We start from the raw sequence: 21,967 nt of genomic DNA, 5'->3' as shown, positions 1-21,967 counted from the left end.
GGATGGTCTGCCAGCCAGGATAATCAAACACGTCCCCCCGCAGTGCTCCTCAACTTCATCGTGATAACATTCGGAAAAAGATGGGAAGCAAGTGAACAAAAGGAACATAAAGCAGAGAGGGAGTGTGAGGTGTTGGTGCTAATTGAGTGATACATCTGTATGATTTGATTCACTACCCGCCTGTGTTAGTGGCTGAGAGTAGCCTGCCTACTTGTTACTGGCTGGTAGCGAGAGTCATAAATAATAGTGTTGAGTGCATGCTCAATTACAAGTGTTCAATAGTGGTGTCACTTTAGACTGACATCGCCGGTTGCCGGAAAGTGGACAGCAAAATAAGGCTGCGTACTGCAATTGTGATTTCTCAGATATAAACTGTGTGGGAACGGAACACATGGATCGTGGGCAACTGGGATTAGGTAAAACACCCTATAAAACTGCTAGCAAAGGAAATATTTCTCTCTCTCTGTCTCTCTCTATCTACTGTATGTCTCCCTCTACTTCATCTGCTCTTGCTCTCTATCTCTTCTTCTTCTTCTTCTTCTCTCCTTTTCCCTGATCTTGTTCTGGCTCCCCCTGAAATGCACACAGGGACATCGATTCCCCCAAATGCATTTCCAGTGATTGTGCCCCCCCCCCTCTCACGATCGTTATACTAACTCCCATCTGCCTTGTGAAATCACACCCTTTCTTTCAGTGACATTTCCCACATCTTTCTTCTTCCTCCTTCTTCCTCCTTCCCCTTCTCCTTCCTCCTCACGTAAAAGTCCAAGAGAGAACAGTTTGTTCCGTACAAGACATCTCTGGCTGTAAAGTTCTCCAGAAAGATGAAACATTAATTTATTACACGACTGCACCTTGGCCAAAAAGAACATTATGTCCCTCTTTCCCATCTATGAGGACATCTCGACAAGGTCCAGAGGTTAGCGATTTACATCTGTGCCCTTTGAAGTGGATGTCACATTCCATGGCTGACTGAGTTCAAATAATAAGAACTGGAGGAGAAGATGTGCACATAGTTTACAGGTGTCAATACACCCTTCCTGAAAATCCCAGGCTTGATTTTCAAGGTTGACCCCCCCCCCCCCCCCCAATTTTCCACAGGGTGCCAAAGCCTGACACCCATCTGATTTGGGGGACTCGGAACGGTCTGATTTCCTTTTCCTGTAGGGGGTGACCAGGTGTCGTTGTGCTATTTTATTTCATCAGACAAGTCAGATTATTCTGACCAAGAGAAAAAAAAGAAAGCTCTGACACAGTCGAGTGAAATCACATTAAAATTCATAGAAGTAAATCAAAGGAAACTGGGAATTGGTCATTTCCAGACATATGCATGAGATGCACCAAAGGTAGACATCCGCTCTCAGGGTTGGAGCGAGGCGGTTCATAACTGGACAAAAGTAACAATAGTAGGAAGGAAGACAAGCCAATTTATTACGATACGATTGGTCAAATTACTTCACATGAGCAGCATGTCAAGTATTCATCTGGGATTTCTGTTGGAAAATCTTAAAAACGAGCCTCACTTCGAAACTTATGAATAATGGCTTCATTAGCCATCAGCTGGTTAGCGTCCTTGTCTGTCAACCTATGACAAATGTCAAAGCGACAGCATTGATTCTAAGCAACACTCATAAGCAGTTATCCCTGGGGCTTAGTATGTGAAGAAAGGCTCAATTTCTGCTTTATGCTGTCATCACACTAACCGGGAATGCAATCAAACCCCAATCTTACAATAAAGGCCTGAGCCTCAAGGTATATTTTAAACTGGAATTAGAACATCCGTTTTGCTCTTTTAATATGAGTTGGTTACGGAAAATAAGGTGGGGAAGTGAATCTGGCAGAGAGTATTGTGACTAAGCTAGGATCCCAGATTGTCACTTTATGCAAAACTGATAAGGACAAAGAGGAGAAGAAAGGATGCAAAAAGACAGGAAATGACACCCCGGAGCACAAGGTTGACATAATTTCATTCGCTCTGGGCTCCAGTCGGGGCAATGCTGCCCGGAGAATGACGCTATTGTCTGATCTGTTTTTCATTGGTTTTCAAATCGAACATCAGCACGACCTCTAGCGCCACCGACGTGATTGATGAGAAAACGTTAAGATAAGGTTACCTGGCATGACAGCCATCAACCAGGGGAGGGAGCCAGCACACAGAAACAAGGCTAACAATGTGTTTAAAATCTCATATTCTTAATCTGTGCCTATTGTCACATCACAGTTGAAGACCCTAATGAAGACAGCTATGACCTTAGGCTGACACAATTCATGCAAATGACTTTGTAATCTCATCTACTTTCTAATCACACACTCTCCCACTCCGCTCCATTGGACGAGCTCTGCCTCTGTGCGTGGAGTGTGTGTGTCTCCGTACAGTTTCATGTTCTCATGAGAGATATGTGCACAATGACAAACAAGAGCATTCCACACACAAATCCTAATTGACACACACAGGGACATACACATGCACAATAAACATACCCAAACACACACACACACACACACAACAGGAAGAGTCAAGCAAGGAAGCAGAGTAGGAGAGTGTGTGATTAAACCAGGCATGATAGTGGGACACATTGCAAGCTGATGTCAGAAGGCAGTCTCTGCATGACTCAGGGAAATCAATGCAGCCCTCCATCCTAACAAGCTGTCAGTCCCTCCACTGGCACTCTGGGTAATCTCAGTCAACAGCCAGGGAAACATGAAAAACCATAGGGTACACGTATTATTGTGTGTCTGTGTTCAGCGTATTTGCCTTTCTGTGTGTGTGTGTGTGTGTGTGTGTGCGTGTGCATGTGTATCTTAGAGAAAGCAAGAGAGAGAGAGAGAAATAGGAGCTAGAAAGATGGGGAGAGAGATTCATATGGAGAAAGAGAGAGAGCCTGTGTGTGCGTGTGCACGCATGTCAGTGTTAGTGTGTGCAAGCGTGAGTGTGTGTGTGTTTGTGTATGCAGCATTGATCAGTAATTACAGGTCTCACACACACTGATGAATTACCTCTGCCATTTTGAGAGCAGTGGCTGAAATTGTCCTAGTGGGGTGTTTTGGCTTTCAAGCTGCTGTGAAAATGGTATGTACTGTGCCCATCATACCTGTCCATTACTGCTCCTTTACCCACACAAACAACGCCAGGACGACCCAGCCTCAAAGTAACTTAAAGTGCCAACCTAACAGCTCTGCTCGCGCTCCCCTCTCTTTGCCGAACCACACCCGGTAACACCGGGATAAGAGGACGACCATTTTGAGTGTTTTATGAACATGGTTCAGCAGGCTTTTCTCACAACAAACCGTACAACATAGCAATCAACCATGGTGCTGTTTTCATGTCAGGTTGTATCATGTAACATAGCATGCAAGCTACTAGTTAGACATTTGCAACCTCTGGGTGATATTGAGTAAAACCAATGTCTAATGAAGGGTATATGTCGGTAAGGGCTGGATTTCTATATTGGCCTTGAAAAATCTTTTTATATCGATATTTTATCTAAATACTACTACACAATATGGAGTAAACTAGGATAAATCTCAAAGCATAGAGGTCAAAAAAGAGAAAAAGCTGAACGCATCTCTCTCTTTCTCTTCCTATGTCTCTCTTTCTCTCTCTCTCTATCAGTGTCAACCTCTCTCTGTGCTGGGTCTCACACAAAACAATCCTTTTTCGAGACTGAATTAAAGAGTGCTTTCATTTGAGCTTGTCTGTTATGCCAGATGAAAGAGATTCACATGATTGGGACTGACTCAAGGGTTCCTTTGTGCAAGACAATAATTAATATAAAGGATGCATTGACTAATATGGAACTACATTGCTATAATAAAATAAAAACATAGATACAAATAAATTGCTTGTCCTTTAATTGAGTAATATTAAATCCTAGCAGGATAATATATTATTATATTATATATTATCACAAAAGTGTAAAAAGGTATGAGGTATAGACATAAAGGGTATGTGGATGTTGGGCAGGGGCAGTTAAATGTTGTGTTTTCAAAAAAAGATGGAAGTTAACATTTACTTGCCTTTACTAGCAAGGTAGTTAATGTGACCTTAATGCAAAGTGTTTCCTGAGGCAAATCTAAGCTGATGTGTTTGTAATTGATTCTGCATCAAGCCCCAATGGATAAGAGATATCAAAGGCATAAGTCACGACATTATATCTTTCAAAACACATGATTGTGTGTGTGTGAGTGTGTCTGTGCAAAAAAGGGGGAGAGACAGTGAGTGAGTGTGAGTGTGAGTGAATGAGTGCATAGAGAGAGTGAGATAAAAGATAGATGCTCCTTTTCTAAACAAAGAAAACCTATATTTTCTGGTGCAGTGTTTTGTATTTTCTTAACATGGTATACATGGTAAATGAACATCATGTAAAACCTACCAATCACATACTTAAGTTTAGTAGGGGGTCTATTTTCACAACCCTGTACTTTAAAATTGAAGTTAAATAATTACTTTAAACTACAAACACAACAGTGGATGAACTCCCTAGGATCCGTTTTCTGGTTTTCTGGTGTGAAAGCGTCATTTGTGGTTCTAAACAGAGATTAAAAGGTCCTATGCATGTTCACGTGGAAAACTACAGATGCACTGCGTGAAACCTTTTCTTCCATAAGGTTCGTCTATTGTTTCAAATGCAACATCAACCTACGTTGGATTTGAGGCAGCGGGTTATCTGATCATTACTGTGTGTTGTACCGTAACACCACACGTATACACGTACTGTAGACTCTTCAGGTGGAAATTGTGAAATGCGCTTTTCTGACAAGGATAGTCAGATTTGGAGGGCGTGGGGGGAGATATTCTCCTGTGGGGCGAAAAAAATTGGCTTGCAAACAGGGAGGCAGTGATGAGGAAGAAACATATTATTGGAGAGGCGGTGTAGAAAGCTGATTTACCCAAACAGTAAGAACGGCCATGCAGGTACATATTTAGTTGAAAACTGGTCTTTTGACTGGTCTTGACAGCGACCTGAATATTACTCATTTTGTAACTAGGACAGGAAGTATTTAGGTAAACCCTTAATATCAATAATTAAATAGGCTACCGTTCTCTCAATGTCTCTGAATACGTGCGTGTACGATGACGTGCGTGTTAATGGCCTACGTGTCAGGTCGCGCACTGGATGCAGGTACTTTGAACAAGCTCTCTTAACATAAAGGTAACAAATACAAATCAGCCATGTTAATTAATACTGGTAATTGTTACCCTTAAATTAGCATTTCCGTCAGACTTGTAGGCTAGTTGTATTAAAGATAGTTTACCTACCACAGTAAATGATCAGCAGGCTAGTCAGTAGCACAGCAGCCCAGAAAGTTGAAGACATTCTTGGCCAGGCGGTGACATTCCTCCGGCGACCCAGCTTGCGAGACGATGCCATTGAGTTCCAGTTACCCAGAGAAAAAATAAATTGATCAATTCAATATCCGTGTCGCCCTCGGTGAGAGCACTTCTGGCCACAAGTAATCCCCCAAAAATACATCTTCAGACCGCGCTAGAGTGAGATAGCCCGCGGTGCCCGACCATAGTGCAGGGGAGGAAAAACGGAAATCTATCCAAACTGCTCAACGATGGACGTCCGCGCGCAGTTACAATTTCAAATGTTCTTTAGCACTAAATCCGACTGCAACACATAAATGACTCCAATACGTAATTTACTTAGTTTTAGTAACATACGACATACGTCATCTTTGTATCCAAAATGTTAAGAGAAGCTTTGGACAGGGGACCGTCCCTGCAACCCGCGTGCCAAACACCTGCGGCGTGTAAACTCCGTCTCAGAGAATAGCAAGAGAAGTACAGAAAGTGCAGGAGACTTCTTGAAAATCCAGCAACGAGTGAATGACTGCTATGATTTAAGGGAGGCGAGAATTACCCGCACGGATGACGGTGCTGAGCACGGCAGTGGTTAACTGCAAAAACGTGAAAAAACTCCTAAAGATAAGATACTCGAAACTGAGCTTTTCTGATAATACGCAAAGGTCTGACTTTGACAGCAAGCACTATGTGTTGTGTAAGGTTTAAGGCTGCAATGGGGAAATAGAATTATCCTGACATCAATTTTTTGACAGGTAAACTACCACTCGATTGGCCGAGTGCGACAGTGAAACAACCTCATATCCATTGTATAGGCCTGTTACTGGGTTGTTTGGTGAAGCTTGCAGTCAAAATAGCACTCAAAAGTGAAATCTAAAGAAATTATTGTTACTCATCAGATTATTACCACGTGGGACTCATAAACCATGAAACCAGTGAGATTGTCACGAAATTATGTTTAACACAGAAAGTCGTTGCCACACTTCAGTCTAACGGAGACAGCAGCCCAAGGTTCAGCACCAAAAGGATACGGACAGCGCATGTGACGTCAATATTTTAAGCGCGTTCGTGTCTGCAGGACTCCTACGCCCAGTTGCTGACAGTAGGAAGCCAATTAAGAACACATAGAAGGGGAACTCAATTTTATACACATCTTTTTGTACTGTAGTTGAAAGACATTGCTATTTGGAACATTAAACTATTAGTGCAATGGCCTTCCTACCAATTGCTAAGCTATTTGCAGCTTTTACTTCTCAAATCCTTATGTCCCCCAAAAGTTGTGCAATGGCCTTCCTACCAATTGCTAAGCTATTTGCAGCTTTTACTTCCAAAATCCTTATGTCCCCCCAAAAGTTGTAAATCAATGTTTACTCTGAATGAACATGTACTGTGTTTCCAAATATTATGTGTGTTTCCACTTGTGTTTACTTTCAGCAGCTTTTGACTCTCCCTGGCCTTTTGGCAGCAACAGCTACAGCTCTGAGCTCTGACACTTTGTATACAGTGTAATGTACTCCAGTCAACGTACGCGCTTCTAGCTTCGATCATGCCAACTTTATTGTACCGCGCATGCATCACACATACAGCACTAAGGGTAAAGTATTAGTAAAGCATTACTACAGAACAGACTGTTGCCACAGGAGTAAATCAAACTCAATACGTTACATACAGTATCTTCAGTTACCTACCATCCATGGCAGTCAGACCAAAGATGGCATTGGGGTATGTGTGAGAGTAGCATTGTTTGTTTCCAAGTCATTCTAATTCATGCTCATTCATTATCTCCCAAATTTAAACACTGTTTATCCCATGATACACCGGATTGATTAGGAAACCATCTTTACCACATCATTGAATTATTCCATTGCCCTAGGAAAGTATGAAACAGTATCCAGTCCAAGTACCACGGCCATATTGGTAATAATATTCCACATTCTCATGTATCAATAACAGGTTCATACATGCATCCTGCAGGCTGGTATAACAACCAAGGCTGTACAAACAGATAGCAATAGTTTCCTGGCATCTGGTGAGGCTGGCTTTTTTTTGCAATCTCTGGCCAATCGAGCATGCAGAGTCTTCAGCATTTCCACTGTCACATCTTCCAGGGTCAGCAGCCTGCAGGGAAGAAAGAAAAACCCCACACAGAAAATCTGCCAGCAAGCTGATCAACTTTAACTTCACATCTAGTTACAAGTCGTCCCACCGCTCTAGTCAATAATAGTAAATTGGAGTATTAGAGCAGTACACAAATTCAATAACAGTAAATTGATGTGTTATTGTTGTTATTATTGTTATACGGATTGGGTTAAAGACCCAGCTCATCTACCAGAAAAAATCACGTTGGAAGAAAATTGAATGAAAGTATGAAAGAAATTCCCTGTGGAATATTATTCCAGTTGTAGGATTGATGGTGCGGGAAAGAAGATTACCTAGGGGGGGCTGACTTGTGACTGCTTAGCATGAGGCAAAACACATAAGTACAAGGAAATCTCACATGGGGTTAGTTCTTTGAACTACACAAAAGTACCATTTTCCCTGAAAGAATCAGAACATGGGCAATGTAACTTCTAATTACACCAAATTGTCATACACATAGGCAGTTACTTAGGCACGAGGTTTTGGTGGGATTTCAACGCTCATTGTCAAAGCTCTAATAATGGGGAAGACTCTGGCTGCAGCTTAGTGCTCCTGCCAAGCACTCAGGGACTGTACTACGTCAATGGCAGCACTACCATGCTGACCCGTTGTTCCCACAATTACACAAGCCGAGAAGGAGGACGTTCCATAATAGAACTGAGTGTCATAGCAAATGGGGGACGGGGGGGACGGGGGGGACGGGACAGGATGAAGCTCTGTACAATTGGACAAAAGGAAAAAGGACTGTCTACGAATAGATCCTCTTTGATGTGTGGTGTCAACTGTCTTGACTCAAGGAGTCTGGGATATTTTTGCCACTTCTGCCTTAGTTTCCTCCAGTACCGGCCTTGCTTAAATGCTTCTCATTGGAAAGCTGTAATCCGTTTTAGACTCAGTTAGTAAAATAAGTCTGCAGACCATTTTTGTGAATCAGGTTGTATTTATTGCATTCATGTGCTTCGGATTGAGCACATTGAATGCTTTGAGATGAATATACCCAGACAATTTGCATAGAATTGGCACGTTTTTCTAGGACATTACTTTCTGATAGTGTGCCATTTTAATGATGTCCATTTCCAAATCACTCCATTCATTTTTGTACCACTTGTCAGTAACACTTCCCATGAGTGTTAAATGAATTAACAGTAGTCAATGCATTTCATAACATTACCATTTATTAGATGTTTTTGTCACTACTTATGTTTTACTGTTAGTTTTTGTGCAGGATGAACAAGCTTGTTCTCCTAGATTACATTGGTCACTTGAAACAGGTAAAATAATCCATTGTATTCCTGTAGTTATTGATCTTGCCACCCCAAAATACCATTGATGTACAAATATTCTAGATCTAGGGTGTATCATAATATACTGTAGCCACTTTTACCATCACTGTTATTTAATGTTAATTTATTAGTTATCGTCAGTTAGTACATCTGTTGTGTAAAGTGGAACACTAATAGTTTTGTGTGTTCAATCCTCTTTTGTCAAGAACTTGCACAACACTGTAATATGATGAGGTAGCAACACCCCACTGTGTGAGGTCCTTTATAAAGAAGTCACACCATTTCCACACCTCTCTGTAGACTTCATTCAGGGGGTAGACTCTCACAAATACAACTTGACACAATAGAAGTCATCCTTTTCTGTGTTGATGAAACACAGTGCCCGAGGACAAGTTAGCATATTAAGGTACAGCAACGAAACAGGCAACCTCATTAGCATGGAGCTACAACAGCACATTAGGAGGAGGACTATCTCATTCATTTAAGCTCAGCAATCCTCATATGATTGCCCTGGGTCTGTGTGAAAACAAAGGAAAACAAATGCAAATCAAGACCTTGCTTCCAATATAACAGCTCTCTGATGAGCATGAGCGTCTGTATGCTGGGACATGCTTTAGCCTATAGGGATAAGCTGTTATCTGGAGATATCTCATCATATTGCATCATAAAGGTAAGTGCAGCATATTTAATTGTAAAAAGGATAAAAGCCACCTCAAGCAGAAGGTTGTGCATAACTGACAACAGCATCCAGCACATTTTTGGGAAGAAGCGCCAAAACAGTTTGCAGTCTCTCACTATACACACGGTCAACTAAACACCTTCTTGAATTTCCTTCAGGATCAATGAAGGAAATGTAATTGAGTTGAATCTAATGTAACAACTTGTCAAAGAAAGTCAACTATTGCTGTTTGGATTGTTTTTGAGCATCTGTAGACCGTCTTTAGGGGGACCTTTGCCATAAAGGACAATAGAACCCTTCACACACTGTCTACTGCTGCACATACAGGAAACACTGAAATGTTTATCTTTCCCAAAATTGAAACGTATACATGACACATTCTTGAACTACATAAAATACCTTGTGGACATATCCTCGTCTACTATGTCTGGACTGTACCTTGTCACACAAAACAGGGAAAAACAAACCGTGGAGGACATTATTACTACACATCTGAATTGATCCTGGACTCAGGGTGCATGTACCGATTGGTTTCCAGAGGTTAAGACAGGCCTTGTGATGCCAGGAGACCAAAAGTGCAATGGTGGAGGAAAATAGAAAGACAGGCAAAGCCACCGTTTTTGCTGCTCCACAGAGCTCATGTGTATTATCAGTGATGGACGAGAAAGCAGGATATCAATTCTTAATCTCTCCCTGCTGGTTTTGGTTACACGCCCTCAGCGGCGGGCCGCGGCAAATGGATTTCGCCTCCCGGCTCAAGCTGAGCTGAGCGCTCTCGCATGCGAAGCATTTTCCACCCCCATTTAAATGAAAAATGTGACTCGGCGTGGTCCTCGTCGGAATGGGGCCCCTCTTACTGACTCCAGTGTCTTAGACAAACAAACAATCAGTTGCTCAGTTGTAATTAGAGAAAGGGATTTTTTTTTCTTCACTCTCTATTCTTAGAGGGATGAGATATTGAAAGTGATGTACTGGATGCCTGGCACGAGTTTTCTCTCTACTTCTCTCTGTAGCGGGAGGTTTTATATATTCGCTTCAACCAAGACTGGACTTGCCAAGCTCACGTGTATCGTACAGAGACACTGAAAATCCATTCCTAGAATGTTTGAAAAGGCTCCCACTGGTTTTGACCTACATACTGTTGGAAATTTTGGAAAGCAACCAAAGTAAGCAACACAAATATATTTCTCTATTGATACACTTTGGGGATGAAACGGAATATAATTTTTTCCACAAATTCAAAACATTTGTATTTCTGGTCCTTCCAGCCCAAAACAAGAAACAAATAAACTTTGGATTGGTTTAATGTAGTTTTAGAAACATAAGTTTCAGATCATGTGTGATTTGATTTTGAGAACAGGAAAAAGCGTTCTTAAGTAGGGTGAAGTGCCTTGCCCAAGGACACAACGTCATTTTGCACGGCCGGGAATCCAACCGGCAACCTTCTGATTAATAGCCCGATTCCCTAACCGCTCAGCCATCTGAGTCCCTTGTTACATGATTGTATTCACTACTATGACATCCCTTTGCTTTTAAAAATACATTTGAATGCTGTGTTGAAACACATACCATTTTTGCATGTGCCTTGCGTTTCTGTCATCTCCAACCAGGTTAAGAACTCATGGTCAAGGCAGGGAGCTAGAAGATGGTGGTGGTGTTGTGGTAATAGGCAGATCGCTGTGAGACTGGAACAGAGACTCAACAAGGCACCATGGGAAAGGTTAGCTGCTTGGTTTCTGATAATGAAATGGTTAGTGGCCGGTGTACAAAGGGACACGTCATGCTAAGTGACAAGGACTCTCACATCTGCTTGTCTCATGTCTTCCTGGTAGAACTAGCAGCAAGCTTCACATAGTGCAGCTCTGTTCTTTGAGATGAAAAAAAGAATCCCATCGCAGACACTACAGTGTCTCACCTTGAAAAGTGAGCACCTTTCTACTGTCTATTCGACAGGCAATCAAGTTGACTATCAAAGTGGCTTTAGGCTTTGGCGGTTTCATCTAGCGGTATGATTAATTCAATACAAGTGGCCTTGAAGGAGATCAAAGGGCAGGCCCCATTGCAGCCAGGCTCACCCGGAGAATTGGGTTTGAAAATAAAATTGGTCTTGATTAGCCAGTTTGATTTCCGTGGGAGTCTGACGATATAGCCTGTCAGTGGGTCATTAGAGGAGACCGTGCCTCTGGACAGCGCTGAGGAGGAGGTGGGTGTCTAATGAGGAGAGAGAGGCTGATCCCTGGACGTTATCCAGATCTGAGGCTGTGATCGCCTCAAACGCAGAGCAGCAAAAAACTTGGACGGTATTGTCTTTGTTTGGTTTACTAGCCAGAAGTCATTGTTCGTGAAAGTGTTCCAGATGGGGGATAAGCAAGGCTAGTCAGGGAACGTACAGTGCGGTACACAGTTTTTTTTGGTGGTGGATTTGAATAGTGTGAAGACGATGTTGCTTCTGTTTTTAAAGAAGCCCAAGTGTTTGAAGTTGTGTAGCTGTACAAAAATGATCTACCGGCTAAAGTTTGTAAACCGTACGTCACCTGTGTGCTGAAAATAAAGTAGTGATGCACTATTAATGTACAGTCTTTGTTTTTTCCTGTATATTTTGCAGTGTTTATCGCGAACATGCATATGTGCCTGAGTGGGTGTACAAGATGATACACCTAAATTAACACCCAGCTGTCTATTAAAAGTGAGTTATTGCAAATGTAAGTCCTTGTTATATTCTAATTTACATAATAATGCACATCTTTTTTGTATTAGACTTGCAAACTCAGTCAATGACGAAAATGGAATGTAATTAAGTATGGCAGAAAAAAACGAACATAAAAGAGACTTCATACCAATCTGAAGATAGAATGAAGTTATAGGGAAATTACTTTCCACTGTTGTAATATCATGACTACAGTAAAGTAGAGAATACAAAAGGCCTAACAAAACATAAAAACTGACCTGATGTGTAGAATAATTCCAGGTCCCCTCCTGTTTAGGTCAGACGTTTTGCTCTTGCAGTAAACTCAAGCAACTTCTGTCTGCTCATGTTTGCCGACAAACTCCCGATGCACAGATGGAGGTTACTCCCTTAGCAAGATGCAAAGCATGCTGGGGAGAATTAACAGATTTCACAAGTGCCCTTGGTATACTTCCAGCTGTTTAAATGGCTTCCAAAGTGATCAAAACAGTAAACATTCAAACTATCCCCTTTGAGGACCTTTCTGATAAATAACCAATTAATTTAAAAAGATTTCCCTTGCTTGCCCAACAAATTCATTTAATTTTACATAATGTGCTGGTTTTAATTATTCAAATGAGCGTGTGTATTTTCGTGAAAACTCAACACATAGGCCGTGCATTAAGGAAGGGTTCTATCCAGGACAGGTCCTATCCATCCCCATAGATAATACTACTTTCGATAAAAGCCCAAATGCATTGCAAAATGTAATAACCATACATAGAATGCACCACGGAATGATACGACTATGGAATCAACAGAGAACCATGGCCCTCTCAGACCAGCAAAACAGTAATAAGTATTTCCAATGATTGATGAAATACTTTTATAAAACAGATCAGACTGTATAGCATGTGAAAATCCCGCCTTCAGTCAGCAAGCAACACAAGAGCCTGAGGCAATATTATCCCTGGAGCATACCAGTCCAATAAAACATGCATGTGATATCAGCAGTATTTAATTTACAATTAGAGTCTGAACATATAGGAGTCCTTATGTGGGAGAGTGGAACTCAAATGAAATGATGTTGCATAATTTATAGAATGAGAACAGCTAGATAATTGAACTACCTTGGGACAACAATGTTTTGTGTATTTTCCTATAGCCATTCATAAAGAACTTATCAGGATGGGCATACAGGAACATGACTAGACCGTCTATTCATAAAGCACACACTGTGGACATCATTTATTATAGAGCTGGATTTAAAACACACAAGAACCATAATCCTTCAAGGTAACATTCCCAGAAAACCCTTTAACACACCAGAGAATGATACCTCAATACTTTGGAAATATGGACCAGGTACGGGCCAATTTCATAAAAAATACAAAATCCCCAGGATTCATTGGTTGGATTTCTGTGGCTATTGAAATGTATAAATGAAAATAATGTTCTACACTGGGGCCAAGAAGGAAGCCGATTACAGATACAAGATTATACAATAAATGATGGGTATATTCAATTTGAAATTTGAGTTTATCTTCCCTTCCTACAAGTCCCACTTTGTCTTTCTTCATCTTTGAGGTTGTGTTGTAGCTACTGGAGGAGGATATCTGTGTGCAACTCAGTGGGATCATCTTCCCTTATCTCCCCGTGATCCTACAGTTAATCCAGTCCCTTTCACATCGCAGATCAGCGAACGGCCTCAAAAACATGTTGAAGGAAGAGGTCGGATTACTTTAGCCAAACATCTCAATCGTCGCTCTGTCCCTGAGGTAAAGCTTTGTGTGTGTGAGGAAGTGTGGAAAAAGGAAAGGGTAAGATCTTTTTCTGGCCTCAATGTTCCGTTCATTCACACCTGCAACCTGAGCAGTTACTGACCTGATTGAGGCCCTAAGCAAAATTCTGCTAAAGGGTCTACCTACCTGACCCGACCTGTCTTGTAAACTATTGCCACACAGTCACACAATTATACTATGGCTTGGCTCAATGTTTATTGTTTACCGAGAGACGAATATGCACATTTTGCCAGGCATGCCCAGCCAATCAACATTTGAATTCAATACAGTACATGAATCAATAGTCGATGTCAATATATTGCTTTCCATCAAGTTCAACTGTTGGGTCCACAAGGATGCATATGACCAATCAGAATACAGATGTTTAGAAACCCCCTGGGTGTAAACCTGCATACACTGTTATGCCCTCTGCAGACAGGTCCGTAAAAGCACGCAACAGTGTGAACCTGGCGTCACGCTGTTGAACTGTCAAACACTTATCATCTACCTCCATACCGAAACCTGATAAAGATCCACTTCTCAGTGATAAATGGAAATCCCTCACTTTAATACCAATTGTGTCAGATGCCCAGTAGAGTAGAGCGGAGTAAATCTTAAACATGTAAAGGGTCATTTCACAGTTTCACAGGCATGAGTCAAGCTGATATTGATGGATGTTGGCGTCAAGCAACAGACAAGGGGTGTACTGTCTCTGGACATGTTTTCTTGATTTTGTGACCTGGGGGAACTGTTGTCTTCTATTAACAGAGGCTAATTGAAACAGCGCCTTTGTACTGGGTGTGCTCGTTTGCAAACAGAAACCTTACACAGACCCTGAATATGGGGTGATTTTGCACCTTGTCTGATCTGCCCCTGGTACACCCTCATAAAGCAAAGCAGAAATCTGTTCAAACCACAACCCCATGACGTCTCTGAAATGGTAGGGTTGGATAACTGACCTCCAAGGTACAAGGTTTTCCTGATGTTTTTCCTCTGAAAACGTCTGTCTTTCAATGTCCGTCAGCTTGGAATGCAGCAGGTTCGTTGTTGTTTGCTTAAGGGGTAGAAGAGGTCCATAACACTGCTGGTTATGTTAGGCAACTGTGTAATGGGAGGAACAGTACAAAGCACCCTGGGTTAAAAGCACTCACTATTCTCAAGGGGATTGCATGGAGGACAATTTACTTGCTTTGTGCAAGAAGCTGAAGTGAAACCTGCCTGCTTCCTAGCCAGGAGCATTTTTCCCATTGAGCGCTCCGAGTATTGTTGAATCCAAGTGCAAACGACAGAAACTTATCTGGCACAGTGGACACTGTTGTGTTTTTAAACAGTGCTGCCATAAAACACAAGAAAAAGTCAGAAATTATATCCCCAATACAGAGTGTATGTGGACATGCATTGGCTACTTTGGGTGGGGGCTGGTGAACAAATGCGCATTGTAAAATAATGTTCATACATATTTTCTTTCTTTCTTACAAACACACACACAAACATAAATACTGAACCGCAAGTGTTATGGTACACATACAGTGCACAAAAACACACACAAACAATCCCGGCTTCACATACTCACATGCTCAAGCACACAGACACATTTTACTCTCTTTCTTTACCAAAGGGGTGTTAGGAAACAGGGTATTTGTTGCCCAGAGAGAAGCTGGGTTTGATGTTTTTATTTATGACATATTACGTCTCACCTCCGAGAGATCAATAGATCAAAGCTACGAGACGGATGGCAGAGTGAGCATCAGAGCTTTGGCCGATGGTTTGTTTGAGTTGTGTGTGTGTATGCGAGTGTGTTTGTGTGCGAGCGTGCATGCGTACTACAGTGTCTGTGTGTTTATAATTTATGGCTATAGAGATTCAGAGATTGAGATTGTTGTCCAGTTCTCTCTATCGACTGGAACACCCCCACAGGCCTTCCAGCCTATCGACCATGGCACCCTCACCCCCGTCCGCCCATAGCCAGACTTCCCTCCACCCCGGGCCCTCGCCCCTGAATCCCGCCCCCAGGCCTCAGACCTAGGACCCCTGGGAAATCACAGCTGCTCTAAAACTGTCAGGGAAGTTCCTCCTTAAAAACACACATTTTCATTTTCTCATTCTTCTTGTTTTCCCGCTCTCCCGTGGATCATGATGACGGGGCTCCACCGTGAGTGAGGGAATGAAGAAGTGTGTGCGTCTGTGTGTGTGTGTCTGTGTGCTTGTGTATGTGCGTGTTCATGCAAGTGTGTACATAGTGAGAGGGAGTTTGCTAATTAGTGCATTCGAACCACACCAAGAATGCATGTGTGTGTGTTAGTGTGTGCGCATCTATGTATGGGTGTGTGTGTCTGAGTGTGTATGGGTGTTTGTGTGTGTATCTGCATGTGTGTGTATGTGATCCCATGTGTGAGTGGTGGGTAATTCCTCTCAAGGCAATGGAGGGCAATGCTGTACCCACTTTAAACATTCATACACTGAGGCTTGCCTGACCCCAAATACTGCAGGGGTACAGAGCAACCATTGTGGATAACAAGGAACATCCAGCTCTAGGTATCGTCTAGTCGAGTAATCCTTTCTGTCTAAATAGATTTCAAAGTACCTGAACAAGGGACTCTTTTGGAGAGTGCACTGCTGAAGTAACAAAAGGTTGGACAAGGTTTCATGGCAACAATAACCCATTCTTAATTCATGCTTCATCACAAACTGAATGGTGCTATTGTTCTTCTGAGTTACTTATTTTCACAAAGCAAAAATATTACATCCTACTGTGTGTGAGTGTGTGTGTGTCTGTGTGTGTGTCTGTTTGTGTGTGTAAGTGTGTGTGTAAGTGTGTGTAAGTGTAAAGACGGGATTCAAAAAGGAAGCTCTTTTCGTATTTTTCTCTAACTGCAGTTGATCAAAAACTAAATATCTGTTTGAGAAGCACTCATCTTCCCTAATCTGTTTTACCACAGATGTTATGTTGTCTGGCTCCATACCTTATCACTGTCAGTCAATAGTCTAACAATGTTTAACTTCACGTTACTTTGAACACCTATTACTGCAGCTACATGGTATGCCTTCCAGGATTCTATACTTGCTCTTATAGATGGGATCAAATGTATGATTAGTTACTACTGCTAAGACAGCATATAAAACAGCTGACTAATAAAACAGCAACTACTTGTAACCAACAGACACACCAGAATCACCTACCTGTAAGTCAGCTGACAAACCACAATCACCTGCTCGTAAACTGGCTGACACATCAGAATCCCAAAAAGGTATTGCGCAACTCATTATCGTGCCGTCAACATTCTCCATTCATCAATCATGTTGTTGTCCCGCGTCAAATTAAATTAAACGTTGCTGAGTCTGATTAGATTTTCTGGCATTTCCTTTATACCAGTCTTAAGAACTAAGTTAGTATCCAACCATCTTAGAGGGCAGCTAAGAGGCTTCTCAAATCTCAAGAAAGCAATAATACATTGACAGAATTACTTCTCTTCAGTACTTGCCCTCTAATTAACCCACTATCCCTATTTCTTGTAAACTCGTGTGTGACTGTGTGCTATAAACACACAGTCACGCAGTATGCAGTAGGATTAGAGGCTGCACAATGTATCTGTCACAGAAGTACCCCCTCCCATGGTGTCTGCATGTGAGCATGTTTGTATGTGAGTGTGTGTGACTGTGTGTTTGTGTGTGTCTAAATATCTGTCAGAGATATACCCCCCCATGGTGGGTACGTGTACGCGTGCACATGAGCGTGTGCGAGCGTGTCCGCATTGGAGCGTGTGTGTGTGCGTATGTGAGTGATTGTTGGTGTGTGTCTAAATATCGTGCGCAGAGATACAGCCTGCCTGTAACTGTGGCTCTGTTGGAGTGGGTCGTTTAAGGTGTGTGTACATTATGTATGTGTTTGTGTGTGGATCTGTGTGTTTCTCAAAACAGATGTATGAGTGTCAGTAGGTAACCAAAGACTTAAACAGAAGTGTGTGTGGGGGGACATTAATCAATAGAAGTCCAACCAGCAGGGTTAAGAACCAGAGGGTACACAGAAACAGGATCTGTGCTACGTTGGAATCGATTGGACCACAGGGGGAAGTCAAGGTCTCCCGTCACTCCAACTGTGAAAATGAATTCCATCTCCAGGGGTTGTAGTGAATGGAGCTACCAGGGTGCCACTTACATACTTACAGTTGGGCCAAGACAGGAAAATAAAGGATGCCTGGAGAACAGCTGTTATTTGGGTTCTCATCTTTTCTCTACTCAAATTTTTTTGGGTTCAGTGTAGGTTATGAAGTAGAGGGGATGCGTCACACTGGGAGATCACCATTGGTCTCCAGAGCGCAGAGAAACTGAACCCCAAATTAATCTTGAATTCTTCTTTGGTCTGAAGGCTAGCCAACTTCTTATTATACTTATTATACTATTTACATACTACACTGTCCTTTTCCACTTAAATGTAAAGTTAATACTGTTAGGGGCGCCGTATAGGGGGGAAAAGTTAGGACAATTCCAAGGGCCCCTGACTGAAAGGGATCCCAAAAAATTGAAAAACAAATATAAATAATAAGCTTTTATAAATATATTTAAAAAAAATATATGTATGGGGCCCAAAATGTCTGCCGGCGCCCCTGGATACTGTACATTAGCATACACACTCTGATCTTTCCAAGTCACCAAAATCACAATCTTTTTTTTTTGCTGTTCAATCTAGACGGCAATGTATTGTATATTCTGAAGGATATACTGTGGAAATGGTTGATTGCTGCTTGGGGGTGGGTACACATTTGTCTTTTAAGAGGAGAAAAATCATGTAACAATTGATTATCATCTCCAGGGTGTGTTCTTTTTGGGTTTGTGCTCTGGCGAGTATGATAATTGAATTAATTCATTTAATCATGTTTAATACAATGGCACTGTTATGTGGTGGGCTGCTGTCCACTACTAAATCAGCCATAGCTGAGAGCAAAGACAACAGGCGAGCGATAACTAGCTTAATCTGTAATAAACTAATTAGCTTCATCTTTGGCATACAGGAGGGTTTTGCCTAATGCCATACCGAGGATGAACAAAAATATTGAATGCCGTAAACAGAACACAACTAATGTGTGCCGTTTAACGCGAAGTTTGCAAGCAATTAAAGTAACACTTGATTGCTTATCTCAAAACCCACTGTCACATGACTACATGGCGTTCGTTCCAAAGAGGGAGATCTCTGTGTGTGACTCCACACACTCTGACGAATGACATTTGACCCATAGCCGGGTCTATAATCCAAGCTTAATTTACATACATAACATGTTCTGTAAAGCGGAGAGAGCCGAGCGTGTGGGCTAAGAGGGTGCAGGAGAAAAGTCATTACAGTGAATAATGACCCGCTAAAGGCACTGATGGTAAGCTTATTAGACTAGCTTCTCTGTCTCACCTTGTGCTGCATTTGTGACACTTCCCTAGAAGCAAGACAGAGAGAGGGATAGAGAGGATGAGAGAGGGGTGGGTAGAGCGGGAGAGAGGGATAGAGAGATCCAATTACAGTCAGCAATGGAGAGCTCTCAGTCAGACACCGAAGAGCTTACTTCAGGCGTGGCCAGGAACACCAAATATTCGTGCCCTAGTGAATAAGGTCAAGGGTTACAATGAGAGCTTTACGTCAGTTTCAGAGCCTGAGAGACAAAATTCCATATTCCTTTACCAGGGAGAAGAGGGACACAGTGGCATGGAGTGTATCCCTAATCCTGTTAAAATCTTGTGTTGGAAGATGACCTTTTTGTATTCCTGGCATGTATCGTCTCTTGGTCACTGTGAGTTCAAAGTCTCTGACATCTTGTAGGTCATTCTAAGGTCTGACAGCTTAGTCCCAGCTGGGCTTTCATAACGGTGCCTTAAATACTGTTAAAGTGTCGTAACGCACATCATAACGTTTCAGGGAGGCCAGTAACCTCAATGCACAGGACACCAGCTGAGATTTCAATTGTGTGAATCCGACGACAGTGATGTGTTTTATCACTGGTGTCAAATGTGTTGTGTCATTGTGTTATGAGTGTTTAAATGTTAATGTTAAAATGCTTTGGACCAGGAGCACAGTATATCCTGTGCACTGCTAAATTCTATTCATGTTTTCAAGTGACCTCGTGAAAACTCCCTGAAACTCAAGCCGTGGGAATAAAGTCATGCTTCTGTCTTGAACAATGGTTACACATAATGACTGAAACAGACAATTACATTAATAGCAAGTCATCTAGAGGATTAATTGTGAACCCTGTCATTGGCAATTTGTTGTGTTTTCAAAAACAGTTGATTATAAACCAAAATCATTACGCCTTACAGGAACATATCTCAGTGCTGTCATGTATTTCATTATACTACTGACCCAAGAGTGTTTTTTTTACCTTTCTCTCAATGAGATAATTGCTGTTTCTGCAAAAAGGCACTTTAACAGCAATGAACTGTGCAGTTATCTTTGTGCGATCATCAATAGCACATTTCCATGGTCGTTATGAATATGGTGATATTCGCTTAAAAAAATCGGCAATGTTTTATTCATGATTGGATCACTTTCTGCGAGCCTCTGAAGATGTGGTTCAGTATGAAGGGCACAAAACAGCGTGATGTAAAAAGAAACCAATTTCTGCTTTCTTCAAACACTCCTTCTCTACGCTAAGGATCATTCTACTTCCAGCCCTTTTACGGAGAAAAATGAAAACAATTGCTAAGAAAATCTGGCAGCTGCATAAACATTTTGAAAGCCATACATTACCATACATCTGTACGAAGGAGGGCTAATGTATGGTTGATGTATTATCTGTGTATCAGAAATTTCACTGTAAGAAGTATACTATACTCCGATTTCAAGAGCCAGTAATCAGGACCTTTCTGTCATATTGTGATTGGTTAGATGGTTGCCTTGGAAGAATTCCTTGGTGTACAGATGCAGGTGTAAACCATATGCCCATTTCAATTTCATAAATGCTAAACATTGAGTAGTGATGCGTGGGTGGGGACAGCAAAAGCGAGGCTTTTTTTCACGTAACTGACTAGCCTTCATGAACACTGCTTTGGCCAACAATGCTACAGAAAAGCTAGTGATTTAATGGAGCCAATGGGCAGGATTTGTCCTGATGAGTCGGCCCAGTCCATCACTATTCCAGCTGGTCAGCTTGTAAATGTTGAACTCCAGTCCTGCTCAAACCAAAAGTTAGTTGCCAGTTCAAGTGAAACGGGAACCAAAAAACGAGCATGAGTGTATCATTGATAGATGCGTCATTACTGAACAAAAAGCCTTTTTCCAAACACAAATTTTGGTGATTGGCTTTTAACGTTACTAACTGAGTAGCAGTCTGGGTTTTCTATGGGGGTTTCTAAAACATTTCAGGTTTCCTAGTTGCTCCAAGGGCTGTCTTCGACTTAATACCTCTTCAGGTAATTAAAAACCAGGAACCCATTTATTTCCTCACCTCGTTAACAAAGCAGCTGGTGTTTCGTCTCGTACGAGAGTGAGTGGGAACTCAGGGAGGAATCGCAGTCAGACAATAGTCGTCCAATAGGATCAGCCACAAGAGTGTCCGATGAATACAGAGTCAAAACTCATTAAAATTTAGATTTCCTGGCTCTCAAGATTCGGTTGGGGGAAATTACCTACCTTTGTTCCTGACCTCAGTAGAAAGAATGGATTATATATTGTTTGTAACTCATGATGAGAAAAAAAACCTTGCCCTCAACAAATTCAATTAGATTTGTCTGGGTAATTTTGTTTCCCTCTCTGACAACTTCTCGAGAGACCTCAACTATTTCAGCTGAGATTTCATAAGGGTTTCATTTGCTATTTCAAGTAGATGTGTGTCGAATCAGAAGAGGCCCATCAGCTTCAAGAGGCCCCAAAACAATGCAAGACAGATGAAGTGGCACAATAGATACTGATTAGCGAACTGTGTTTAAGAAAGACGCTTCTTACTCACATGCCATTTCTTAGTGTCTCATGCCCAGGGTACGGGCTGCGTAGAACAACACTGTTCTTGGACCATTTTGGTCGGAATCATTTAAATGATTGAAGCAGCCATGCAATCACATGGTTGATATACATCTGGAAGCCAATCAAAGCTTTCATGATTTAAGTGGAAGCCAATTCAAACAGTTTGATCT

At 41.8% G+C, this 21,967-nt stretch overlaps 1 protein-coding gene across 1 annotated transcript in view; it reads right to left on the bottom strand.

Moving 5' to 3' along the window:
* The window catches only part of tafa5a (TAFA chemokine like family member 5a), a 67,350-nt gene extending 61,564 nt beyond the window's left edge, over window positions 1-5,786 (bottom strand). Inside the window, exon 1 of the mRNA XM_047034018.1 lies at window positions 5,261-5,786. Coding sequence (XP_046889974.1) covers window positions 5,261-5,372 — 112 coding nt within the window. The 5' untranslated portion in view covers window positions 5,373-5,786. The remainder of the gene's footprint in view (window positions 1-5,260) is intronic.
* Window positions 5,787-21,967: the final 16,181 nt, after the last annotated feature.

This window comes from Hypomesus transpacificus, chromosome 14 (genome assembly GCF_021917145.1).
Source record: "Hypomesus transpacificus isolate Combined female chromosome 14, fHypTra1, whole genome shotgun sequence".
NCBI lineage: Eukaryota > Metazoa > Chordata > Actinopteri > Osmeriformes > Osmeridae > Hypomesus > Hypomesus transpacificus.
This window is presented reverse-complemented; position numbering and strand designations above follow the sequence as displayed.